Genomic DNA, 13,322 nt, shown 5'->3' with positions numbered 1-13,322 from the left:
ATCCTGACTCTTCCACTTTCACCTACAGGACTTTGGGTAAAAGTAAATCTCTTAACCTCTCTGAACTTGTTTCTTCACATGTGCTATATGAACAATTATACAATGCAATTACTTTTGGGGGATAGGGAAAGAAGTTAAGAGGAGTCAATGATAGAACAGGAGTACAACGTTTAGCACAGTGTCTGGGATATAAGTGCTCAAATCTAAGCTGTGGTGAGAATTATGGAGAAATTCATCAGAGGACTCTGGCCTACCCCAGTGCCCATAGGCTGAATGAAGTCAGGGACTGTCATTACCTTGCTTACTAGAGTGTAAGCCTAGCACATAAGAGGCATTGAATATTGGTTGGTTGGTTGGTTGGTTGGTTGGTTGGTTGGTTGGTTGGTTGATTGGTTAGTTGATAGGTTGGATGGACAGATGGATGGATGGATGGATGGATGGATGGATGGATGGATGAATACATGGATGACTCCCTTTCTCCTCTGTCCCACGGGAGCTAAACTCAGACTCTTTTTCCTAGTGCTTCTCACACATGTATCCAGTGTCCTCCAAGCAGACTGATAGATACCCAAGGACAGGGACCAGATCATTCATCCAGCATCCCACCACACCCTCAACTTATGATTCCCCAAGGAAGGAGACTTGGGATTCTGAAACAACACTCTGACCACTTAGGCTCCAAGATATCCTAAAGGTGTCACCTATCTCTTAGTGCCCTTTATTCCATAGAACATTCATCACTGAAGGGATTTCCTGGGATGTTTGGTACAATAATGCTTATATAAACCAAGATCTCTGCCCCCTAGATTTTCTGGTCGCCCTTCCTTTGTAAGACAAAGGGAAACTATCAAATGTTCACAAGGCAAATATTTCTCTTCAAGATCCTAAGTTCTGAAAGAGAAAATGTGTAACCAGAATTCGATATTTATTAAAAGCACTGATTTTCAGGTCAGAAAAAATTGGTTTGGAATCTTTGCAAGCGTCTTAACTACTCTGAGCCTTGATTACTTCATCTGAAAGAGGGGACAATGACACCTTCTTTGTAGGGTCATTTGGAGGGTCAAATCCAATCCTGCAAGTGAACTACCTAGCACAATGCCTGGTACAGATTCAGTAAAAGACCATGGTTACCCTAGTCATAACTGCTACCTGTTTGAAACTACTAGTCATAACTACTACCTGTTTGAAAATTAGGAAAAGACTCAACACACCCATAGAAACTCACTCTGAACAAATTAAAATTATGCTTATTGTCCTCAAAAACTTTTACTGGCTATTTGCTATGTGTGTGAGCAGCCCTCTCATGTGATATCCCAATCACTCATGAACAATAGAGTTATATTATGGTTTTAATACTTTCTCCCTCTTGTAAGTGATAAGAAAGGGTCAGAACCTGAATTCAAAGTTTCATTCATTCATTTCTTTATTCACTCATTCAACAAATCTTTACTGAGAGTCTGTCATCTGTCAGACACTGGGCTGGGCTCTGGAAATTTAGAGGTGAGTGACCCAGACAGGGTTCCTGCTCTCATGGAGCTTCCAATCTAGGTGGAGCACATAGATTATTCATTTAAAAGAAACAACAACAACTAAGCCACACAAAGGATCACTTTTGAATATGATAAGTGCTCTGAAGGAAAAGTAAAAAGTACAAGGATCAGCCAGGTGCGGTAGCTCATGCCTGTAATCCTAGCACTTTGGGAAGCCAAGGCAGGAGAATGATTTGAGGCCAGGAGTTCAAGACCAGCAACATAGCAAGACAGCACCTTTACAAAAAATTAAAAATTAGCCAGGCATGATGGCTCATGCCTGTAGTCCCAACTACTCAGGAGGCTGAGGCAGGAGGATCGCTGAGCCCAGGAGTTTTAGGTTGCAGTGAGCTATGGTGGTGCCACTGCACTCTAGCCCTAGAAACATAGTGAGACTCTTTCTTCAAAAAAAAGAGAAAAAAAACAAAAACAAAAGAAAATTACAAGGATCAATGATCACATGCAAAAGGGAGAATCAAAACTTAGGACATGAGGAAAAAGGGGAAAAAACAAACTTTACATAACTTGGAAAGAAAGAAAGGAATGCCCTAGGACTTGGAAGAGGGTCAGAATATCAGTTTATATAATCCATTAGGACTTTAAAACAACTAAAATGTCAATCCTCCAAGTCATCTCTCTGCCTGGCTAGCCTCCCTTCCACCCACGACAGTCCTGAAGCTACATGTTCTAGGACAGACAAAAGTCAGTTTTGTTTTGTTTTATGAATAAGTAGCTGTTTGGTCACCAGGATTACCGTGCAGCTGTTATTTCAGCCTGGTCTGTGGCGGCTCCCCTGAGGAGGAAAGGAGATGTAGCTAATCTTACTGCTGTCTGGTACAATGTTCAGAGAATTCAGGGACATTCCTACGAACACCTCTATGAAGCAGATGTCCAATATACCCCCAGATGACCAAACATCAAAAGTTCTCAATTTCCAAGAAAGTTCAATAACAAAAAAGTCACCTTCATACATAATATCTGGACCATGTAAGAAAGGTAAAGTAGTTGCAAGCTGTACACATCATGTGTAAATGCAGTACTCTAGATCTGAAAGCTTAAAATAAAAGACAGAAGAGATTATCTATTTTCAAAATCCTTTTCATAGATAATGGTAAAATTTCCAACCCCAAGTAAAAATGCAGTAAAATGAAAGGTTAAGAGAATAGATAATTAAGCACTCCTGAATACCATGATTGAGTAAAAAATGTGTTTACCACTATTTATGCATAAGAAGTAAAGCATGTCTACATGCATCTCTACAGGCTATTTGTTTCACAAGACACATTTGGGGGAAGAGAATGTCCCTAAGAGCTTTTCCTTGATGTCAAAAGTAGATTATTCACTCATGTTGGCGATCTCCTTCCAGCTGTGCCATTCAAGCTACATGTACCATGATGAGTGAGGCCCACAGAACTCCATCTTGCTGCCTCCCTTGTTCGGGGGTCCATAGTCTGCTGTTACTGGCTCTGCAATCTCTTGCAAGTTCCTTTCATCCACCTCAAACCCCACCTGGAATCTTCTCCAAAATCTGATTTATAGATCTTATCATTTGTTTTGATCTATTGCAACTATGCCATTTTCCATTTGGGAAAAATGTTTATCCTTTTTTCTTTGCTAAGTTACCTCATCATAGTCAACTATAACCCCAGTACTTTTTTTCAAAACCTCCTGAAAAATCAGGTCTTCCCAGTCCTGTTCTGGAGTAATCAATTTTTGACCTACCAGAGTCATTGTGTTGACTCCAGCCCAAGCTGCAGAAACACATTTTAATCTAGCTTTTATTCCTGATCATATTAGTGATAGCATCTTTCTTAGAGATGCATCACCTGACGTAGACACAGGATATAATATAATGGTTTAGTGCTCTAATTCCAGCATCAGAGAGATATGGTTTCAAATCTCACCTCCACCACTTACTATTACTAACTGTGGACTTAGACAAGTCACCTGTATTCTCTAAACCTCAATGGACGTAAATATAATAGCATCTACTGGAAAATGTTGTTGGATTACATAAGAAAGTCATCACAAAGGTTTTACGTAGGACCTAATGCATAACACACATTCAACACAACCATTATTTTATTTTTAATTTGAGATGTACACATTCTATGGTCTCAAAAAGTTCTCCATCAAATGATATATAAAAAAGAACAGGCACGGGGTACGGTGGCTCACACGTGTAATCCTAGCACTTTGGGAGGTTGAAACAGGCGGATTGCTTGAGGCCAGGAGTTTGAGACCAGCCTGAGCCAGAGAAGATCCTGTTTCTAAAAAAAGAAAAAAAAGAAAAAAAATTAGCTGGGATGGTGGCATGCACCTCTAGTCCCAGCGACTTGGAAGGCTGAGGCAGGAGGATCACTTGAGCCCAGGAGTTTGAGGTTGCAGTGAGTTATGATGATACCACAGCGCTCTAGCCAGGCAATAGAGTGAGACTTTTTGTCTCCAAAAAAAAAAAAAATAAAGTAAGTAAAAATACTGTTCTGTCAAACATATATGTATATCCATGCGTGCATGTGCATGCTAGGATATAATGTAAAGTGCATTCCTTACTATGGGTCACAGAAAAAAAAAAAAAAAAGGTTTGAAAGCTGCTGCTCTAGGCTAATCCAGAGCTATTATTAATAAATACATTCTTTCGGTAATGATATACTATTTAGTAAAGACATTACTGCCCCCTACTGGGACTCTTGGTTTCTCATAGAGAAAGACAAGCACAGAGGAGCCTTTCTCATTACCCGTGTGCCCTCAGGCGTCCTCCCACACCTGCCCTGACTGAACACTCACCTCCAAGGGACTCATCCCTGGAGCCAGCTTGACGTCCTGGACAATGAGTCAAAGGCGACACTAGAAGTGGGAGCTGGAGTTCCCACCTTTAAAATGATTTTGAAAGCACAGTGTCCTTCCCTCCAACCTGCCTCCTGCAGTCTCTCCTGGAAAGGGAAGCTGAGCTGAGCCTCTGCTTTATGGAATCTCAGCCACACATGTTGTGTTTGGTTCCACCTGTGCCCCCTGACAGCAGAGTCCCCACCCCCTAAGCAGCCACCTGTCTCTGTTCCTCTGGAGGAGGAAGGCAAACCAACTGCAAGTTCTCGGAGCAAGCACTTCCAGCAGTCTCCATCCTCTAGTCCCCTGAAGAATGGATAGGGCTGGGGGAGTGGGAAAGTGCACACCAGGAAAGACAAGCTGTCCCACCCAGATGGTACGACAGCCACGGGAAAGGCCCAGGAGCCAAGAGCACCCCTAACACACACCCCCACTTAAGGTGTGGGCCAAGGACCAGCTGGGCTTACTAAGAACCTACTGCGTGCCGCTGCTTCATTGTGACAGCTGCCACAAATCGAGTGCCGGTACCAAGTCATCCACACATCATCTCAATTAAAATTCCAAGCAGAGGAATAATTGAGGCTTCAACAGGTGAAGTACCTTGCTCAGGTCACTCAGTGAGGAAGAGGCAGAGGCCAGCTTCAGACCCAAGTGTCCCCGAATGCAGGACCTGAATGCCCAGTCACTGCTCTATTCTTGGCTGCACTTCTCAAGGTCAAGGCTTGTATTGAGAAAGAAATAAAACATGACTGGATTGCAACGTGGCAGATAAAACCTAGGTTAGGCCAGGAGCGATGGCTCACGACAATAATCCTAGCACTCTGGGAGGCCAAGGCGGGAGGATCTGCTTGAGCTCAGGAGTTCGAGACCAGCCCAAACAAGAGCAAAACCTGTCTTTACTGAAAATAGAAAAATTAGCCAGGCATCATGGCACACAGCTGTAATTCCAGCTACTCGGGAGGCTGAGACAGGAGAATGGCTTGAGCCCAGGAGTTTGAGGCTACACTGAGGTATCATGACGCCACTGCACTCTAGCCTGGGCAACAAAGTGAGACCCTGTCTCAAAAAAAACCAAACCAAAACAAAAAAACACTAGTATTAAAAAAAATTTAAAGATTAACTTTAAAATAAACTGATGGGTGGGGTTATAGAAGGCATTTTTCAGAATATAATCTATTTTATTTATTAACTCCCTTTAAAAATATCCTCTTTTTTTCCCCCCTGAATTAGGTTTCCTCCTTGAGTAAAGGTTTGTCCCCAAAGATAGATTTGCTTCAGCCGCTTCCTTGTCTATAACACAAAGAAGGTAAACACATCACAACTTTACGAAATCATCTAGTTACATGTGACAGGGACTGTGTGTGCTGGGCAATTTTATCGGTGCTGATAGCTCTGGGCTCAGAGAAGCTAATTACTTTGCTGAAGACCACACAGCTAGTAAGAAGCAGATTCTAACCCAGGTATGCCTAACTCCAAAACCCATTCCTTTGCCCCCACCTGACCTGCCACCTGGGTGAGCACAGAGCCCATTCCCTTGAACTTCTTCCTCCGTTGCCACTTGTTCACACAGCTCCATGGGAGCAACTATCAAAAGGATAGGAGGCCAAGACCGTCAAGGTCACGAAAAACAAGGAAAGGAAAGACTGAGAAACTGTCACAGACCAGAGATGATTAGGAAAACATGACAACTAAATGCAACGTGGCACTCTGGGGTCAGAAAAAGAACATCAGTAGGGAAACTGGTGATACCCAAGCAAAGGCTGGAGTGTGTTGCTGCAGTAGCCAGGTCCTCACGGGTCTCTCACCTTCCCTTCTGCTGCCCTGTAATCCGTTCTTGTATTTTCAGAATCATCTTCCCAAAGCCCAAATCTGACCCTATTTCTCTCTCCTGCGTATAACCCCTCTGTAGCCCCCCTCGCCCTCAGGGCGAAGTCCAGACTGTACTTCCCTGACTCTGCTCCAGCCTCGCTGAACTTGCTGCTGCTCTCAGAATATGTCATGCCCTCTCCAGCCTTCGGACCTTTGCTTGACACAAGCCCTGTCTGTCAACACCAACCTGCCGGCCTGCGGTTAGAATTAGGTAGATCTCTCCTTCCGGACTCAGCTTAGATGATAAGGAAACTGTCCAGGAAATCCCCCGACGCCCTGGCTCCCACACCTGGGTAAAGTCCCCTCCCAGAGTGCCCGTAACACCCTGTGATCAATGCTCATCACAATGCTTCTGATTCTGAATCATACCACGTAGCATATCACTTGCCACTTTCCTCTCACCCAGCTGAGTCCCTGTGTCCCTGAAGGAGGAGTGTGTGCTCAGACCTGGCATTGGATGTCACTGACTGTCCTTGTGAGTGAGCTCAGTTCCCTTCTCTGCTTTCCCTGAGCGCTCAAGGAAAAAGCGGCTGGTGCTAGTCTGTCTTCTACACTCCCTGCCATGTGTTAATCTATTTTCGAACAATATGAGATCAGGTCTAGGCTGGGTGCTTGCAGTAAGCAACAGGGTCTAGCTTGAATTTAGTGCAGTTTTGTTTTCATTGTATGTACTGTTATTTATGGAAAGCAATAAAATTTTGCTTCTGTATAGACTAGTCATCCTTTATAAAAATAAATGTATATGAATAAAGGAAGTAAATCAATTTAGTGAAAGTTTGGTAAATGTTCTTCAGGTGGTGCATATAATGATAAATGCACGCACACACACACGTGCCTACATACAGATGTACATACATAGATACATACAACTGTGAAGGTAGCCTTCAAAGGCAGAAATCCTGTCATTTGTGCAACTAAGTCCCTGAGTCATAAGACCCCTAATACTGCTTGCTGTCTTTGCCACTAACTACCTACGTGTCTGGGAGAAAATTACTTTTCTGTTCCTCAGTTTACTCACCTGTAAAAAGAAGAAAATGAAATTGGGCTTTAAAAATATATGATGTCATCTCTGAAACAACATTTCTCATCTAGCTCTCCCAGAGGTGAACTTCTTATTTTAGAGATCAAAGAGCTGAGGTGTGTGGAGGTTAAGTGACTTGCCCACTGGCACGCTGCAATGTAACATCAAAATCAAGACCAAAATCCAGGTTCCCTCTGGTGATCCTCCCCCCAATCCTGACACCCTGCACCCCTGCGTACTCCTTTCCCCAAATGAACTTTCGTCAAATAAGTTTCATTATATTTACAAAGCACAACAAATCCACATACACATATACAATATAAAGGCGTCTTAAAATAATACAAAAGCAAATAAGAAAAGGGTAAAAGCCATACTAGACTTCAGTGTTAATACTATGGAGAGGGAAGTAGTATACCTGAAAGCTGAGAAAACACGTTACAGGGTTTTCCACAATGTTGCAATTCCTTCCTTGTTCTTTATTTGGATTAGATGCATGGAGCCAAGAGCCATGCAACCCCAGCAAGCTTTAGGGGGAGGATTAGAATAAAGAGAGCAACCAATTCACCTTTGGCTATGATATATGCACAGTAAAACCTGCTTAAATAGGGACTAGATCCAATCACTCTCTGTGGATCATGAACAAAGTAGCATCAAAAGGTATCCAGGAGGAATAGTTAGCTCATATTTTTAAAATGAGATTTTCCAACACTTTTTAAAGACCAGTTTAGCAAACGACTTACGTATAGGATGTAGTGGCTGCAATTACATAGTACAATGCTTTTCTCATTTAAAAAACACAATCTCTACCCTTGTCTTTGGAAAGCATGCTGAGTATTTTTATAATGGACCTGGTTAGAGGCAAATTTACCAGATTTACAGGTGAATCACAGAATCAGAGAATTTTAACCAAAACTTCCAATGAAATGCAAAGTGGATAGATACAATGTCCTTCACACATATGTATATACATATGTATGTGTCTGTTTATGTCTATGTATATTTGTAGCAATTGAGAAAGATCTGGCCAAACAGCAGTTCACATCAGAAGACATAGAGCTTTCCATTGATTATTAAGCTCAGTGTGAGCCCAGGTTAAGATGTGGCTGCTGGGGAGAAGAAAAACCTCAATACAAAGATAAAACACAACATTAAGTTACATTAAGTACAGTAGCATCCCTCCGTACTCTTCACCCACCAGCTAGTATCAAAGTCCTGGTGAGGTTATGGGAGCTGCCCTTTCAGAAGAACAGGAACAAATCTGGCCAGAGGAGAAGGATCTGTAGGTGGGAAACGGGAGGGAATGTGTAACCCGAGCCAGACAGGCTCATGGCATGGGTTCCAGGGCCACCCTTCTTCAAATATAAGATGCGTAACTGCTCTGGAACGCATGTGCCCCTGATGGTCTCCGGGGAATGTTGTTGAAAGGACTCTGCGTGGGCAATTAGACTGGTAGACTCAACCACAACATCCGTTCCAGCGTGGGAATTTTATGGCTTGCCGTGGCAGCAAAACCACCTCTATTTTACATGGTAGTGTGGTTAGATCACTTCATTTCCTTCCTGGGCAAGAATACTCTCTAGAGTAGAGAGTATTTGACAACCAACCAAGCCCCTAAGAGAACATATGTGCTGATGTGTAGACAATCTTCATGCCTAGAAGATGCAATGGTGACTCAACTCACCACTCCCATCCCACCTCACCACACAACCAACCATCTGGTCAGCCCGAGAAGCTAGAAACAAGGAGCAGATGGTCTGATGGTACACTCCAAGCTGATGGGCAGCAGGTGCAGGGACTGTGTGTTCGCACACTTCAGAGCAAACGTGAACCACCTGCTTGAGGAAGACCTGAGGTGCTTGCTAAAACACATGTTCCTGGGTTGTACCCCAGACCTACTGAATCAGTATCTTTAGGAGTAGGAACTAAAAAGTTCATGTTCAACAAGTTCCCCAGGTGATTCTTATGCACACTATCTGGGAGGCTCAAGAGGAGTGTTTCCCATACTTTAGAGTGCATTGGAACCACCTGGAGGGCTTGGGAGAATGAGGGCTCCGGGCTCCAGAGAGTGTGACTCAGAGGTCTCAGGTGGAGTGCCAGAATTTTAATTTGGAGCAATCTTACAGATGATGCTTGCTGCTGGTCAGCGTACCATACTGAGTTCACCACCTTAGCGGATTCCCGATTCCATCATCCAAGAACTCGGATGCCCATGGTAGGCAGCGTCTGCAATGATCCCCAGGGATTCCCCTCCTCCCAGTTTTCATGCCCTTGGTAAGCACCTCCCCTTTCGTGGGGACCAGACCTACAGACTCACTTGTTATGAACAGAACAGGCAAAACGAAGGGGATGTCACTTCTGCAATTAGGTTATGAAAGACAGGTTATAAAAGACACCTTGACTGTGGCCTTGAGAGCCACCCAGAGACAGAGGACCCTGCTAAGTCATGCTTGGATTCCTGCCCTACAGAAATTGTGAGATAAATGTTGTTTCAAGCCACTCAGTGTTACGCAGTGATAGGTAACTAATAGAAGGGCTTTGTAAAGGAGCTGCCCTGAGATCAGGAAGACCCTTGGTATCTCAACCCACCCGCCAAGTCTCCCATCTCATCTGTCCCTATCATGGAGGAGACAAGACGTGTGTGTAAATGTACATGGACAATATTTAATGATATACACTATTTACATGTAATTTATATCATAATTTTCTTAAGGCTCAATTTCCAAGCCTTGGCCCTTAGAAAGCTTCCCTGGAGTTTCTGGGAGATGAGGAGGACCACAGCCTGGTAACAGGACGGAGACAGGGAATCCGTGTGCTCCATCTGGCCATTCTGAGGCTGTGTCTTTTGAGCTAAGAGCCTGGCAAATTCCCTCCTGCCAGTCCTCGTGAGCATGAGGAGTGGCACCTGCTTTGGTTCTGAAGAAAGAAAAAGAAAAAACTATGGGTTTCTCCGCTGACAAGGCGAGGGGTCTTTCCCTGAGAAAATCGGTGAAGGGCATGATCTCTGATCCGCTTGCCTTTTCCCCGTGCAGAGCCTGATTGCTTCCCTGGGGGAGGGAAGGAAGGAAGGTTCCCAGGGGCAAGGTTTCTCATCTTCTCCAGAATTAGGTGTTGAGAAAGTGCATTTCAGAGGCTATTTGTGTGCGAGGGCCATGGTCAACGGGAAGAGGCCCCAGACGCAAAGCCCGGAGCTAGGATTTCCAACCGCCACCCCATCATCAGCTTCCGTGGGGCCTGGAACGAGCCCTCTCTCTCCCTCTGGACTTGGTTCTTCTCTTTGTAACACGGGGGGGGACGGGACCAGGTGGGGACTCGGCCCTCCTATCAGTACCTAAGAGCCTAAGGCAGCGAGGCCGTGCCTGGCCATGGCACCAGTCAGAGATGGGACCGCTCTCCTCAGAGGGCCAGGCCCCCGCCACTCAGCCAGCGCGCCCTCTCTGAGGAGCACCCAGAGGTGCTGCTGTGCCACAGTGGGCTCCGGCAGACGCTGTCCAGCCTGCTTCTGATGGTGGCCTGCAGCTCTTCGTCACCCAGCAGGACCGCTGCTGCCAGGGCCAGCAGGAAGTACTCAGTGGCATCGTGGGCATCCTAACCCCATGGTATGGGGGCAAAGAAGAGACAGCATTAGCACATGCTCCAGGCTCGAGGCGGTGCTGGCAACTCCAGCTCTTTTCTGCCCGACATCCCATCCTCACTCCTGGTTCCTTAGGGGACCTGCTCTCCCCTCCACGGGGTCCCTGTGGCATCGCTCATCACAGCGCCCTCCTGCCAGGCACAGAGGAGGCACCTTACCCAGGCTCGGCCAGTTGTGAAACCCCACTGCCCTGGGCACAGTGCTTCAGGAATGTGTGCATGACCCAACCCTGACCTACCTGTCACTCCCCGGGACTTTTCAGTGTATAGAGGGGAAAAGGTCATGAAACAAAGCAAAGTAGAAACATAGAGAGAGAGGTGGGGAATCCATAAAGACACGTGAGTATGGGATCCAGAGCTACCTGCCACTAAGTCTGTACCTCAGCTTTCCAATTCTTTTAGCCAATAAGTTGCCTTTTTTGCTTAAGGTGGTTTGAATTGAGTCCTTCCCTTTGCAAGCCCGAGAGCCCTTGGTTGATACAATCAGATCGCACACACTTTGTCCCTGGACCACTTCCTGGGAGCTGTGGGGCAGAGGCAAGATGACCAGGGAGTCCCTCACTAGCCCTGTCCCTCCCCATGTGGTAAAGACAGGGAACAGAGGCTTCTTTGGGTGAGACTCAAAAGTCTGGTTTCCATTAACCCTCAATAATTTATTCGGGCCAGAAGTAAGTCTGGCAAGTAAGAAAAGGACAGCGGAGCTGCCCTGAGAGTCCCCTGGGGGCCGAACAGAGGGTGACTCAGAAGCCACCGTATTAAGAGATTAAGGCTTGTGCTGGAGAGGACGGGGACCTCTGGTAAAAGGGAACCAAACCTGGGACACAGTTTGAGGGTCCCGGTTGTAACAGAATTGCAGACCACCAACACCATTTTAGAAGTGACTAGAAAAATAAGAATTTCTGGATTCAACTGCAGCCCAGCAAGCAGCATCAGGGCTAAAACCTTCCTGGGATCTAGGTGTACCTACACGCAAAGCCCCACACCTGATTGTCTCAAACATTAACATACGTTCACATTTCTCATAAAACGTAGTTTTATATAACTTTATAAGAAATGAGTTGCAGTTGACTAGTTGATTTGTGACATTTATGAACACACAATTAAGTATTAATTTTGATTTTAATTTTGGGACTTACAGTTCTTTTGTTTGGGGGTCTTATATATGTTCATAGGCCCTTGAGGGATTCACAGGCACGAGGCAGTATACCCGTAGTACCTGCTAAAGCAGCCACAGAAATTATAGCAGGACAAGGAGAAACGGAAGCTATGATCTGTCTCCTCGGCAGGGATGGGAGCACCTGTGAGGTCCCCAGTGGGGCAAAGTGGGAAGAGTCACTGTGACCCCTGGGGAGCCACTCCCACTCTATGAAACAAGACTCCCAATCTCACTCCTCTGGTCCTCTCAACTCCACCCCAAAGCTTCCTCGCCATGTTTTGATGAAGACAGAGTATGGTTGGATGGTAGCTGTGACTTCCCCTTAGAAGTTACCTGAGAGGCTCTTACCTTCAGCTGGTAGAACGTGAGTCGGCCCAGGCGATAATACACCTTGGCATAGTACAGGGCCTCCTTGGGACTCTGCAGCCAGGGGGGACAGAGGGACAGAGTCTTCAGGTAGCAGTCCTCAGCCATCTCGTACATGTGCAGGGAGTAGTACACCGTAGCCAGGCGGTGAAAGGCCACCAGCTCCTGCTTTTGATCTCCTAGGAATGGGAAGACTGAGAGAGAGATCCTGGGGCCAACACTTGGCATCATTCATTCACTCATTCATTCCGTAAAACTTTTTGAAGGTCTCCTAGATGTCAGCGACTGTGCCTGGGACATAAGGAACAAAACAGAAGAGGTCCCTGCCCCCATGAAGTTTATTGTCTCAGAGGACACAGACATTCCTTAAACAATCCCACAAACACATGCACAACTACACCTGTGATAAGTGTCACAAAAGAAAACATGGGGCTCTTCTACAAGAGGGATTGAGCAGAGCACATGTGCTAGTCAAGGTTTTCTGAGATGATTCTCTGCGTAAAACGTTCTCCTTATTGCAGATGTCATTATAACACTGGATTCTGGGAACGAATTATTTCTAAATCCCTGCAAGGGGACATGGTGATAAGACTAGCTTGACTGAGTAGCCAAGAATCCCTTCCAGTGAGTAACTCTGTGTAACAAACGCCTTCCCCACAGGAAAGTCTCACTCTGCAGAGACTTCTCTTAGGCTGCTACCAAGTAGCAGTCACTTCCTAGCCCTTTACCAACTCCCGGCCTCAGATAAGCTCCAGAGACCTGTTTCACTTTTAAGCCATGCTTTAGAATGTTGGTTTCTAATGGCCCTAGGACTTGTTGTTTGGGGTTTGGGTGGGTTTGTTGTTTTAAAAACTAATCATTTTAATTCAGAGTGACCTCTTACAGGAAACAAAGGCTGACAATCCTGTCTTTGGCATATCTTCAA

At 45.3% G+C, this 13,322-nt stretch overlaps 1 protein-coding gene across 1 annotated transcript in view; it reads right to left on the bottom strand.

The window, feature by feature from the left end:
* Nucleotides 1-9,886: 9,886 nt before the first annotated feature.
* SH3TC2 (SH3 domain and tetratricopeptide repeats 2) overlaps nucleotides 9,887-13,322 on the bottom strand; it is a 53,110-nt gene continuing 49,674 nt past the window's right edge. Inside the window, exons 16-17 of the mRNA XM_045551419.1 lie at nucleotides 12,380-12,576; nucleotides 9,887-10,830 (exon numbers count right to left, since the gene is read on the bottom strand). Coding sequence (XP_045407375.1) covers nucleotides 10,639-10,830; nucleotides 12,380-12,576 — 389 coding nt within the window. The 3' untranslated portion in view covers nucleotides 9,887-10,638. The remainder of the gene's footprint in view (nucleotides 10,831-12,379; nucleotides 12,577-13,322) is intronic.

This window comes from Lemur catta, chromosome 5 (assembly GCF_020740605.2).
Source record: "Lemur catta isolate mLemCat1 chromosome 5, mLemCat1.pri, whole genome shotgun sequence".
NCBI lineage: Eukaryota > Metazoa > Chordata > Mammalia > Primates > Lemuridae > Lemur > Lemur catta.
The sequence above is the reverse complement of the archived record's forward strand: the minus strand, read 5'-3'. Positions and strand labels throughout refer to the sequence as shown.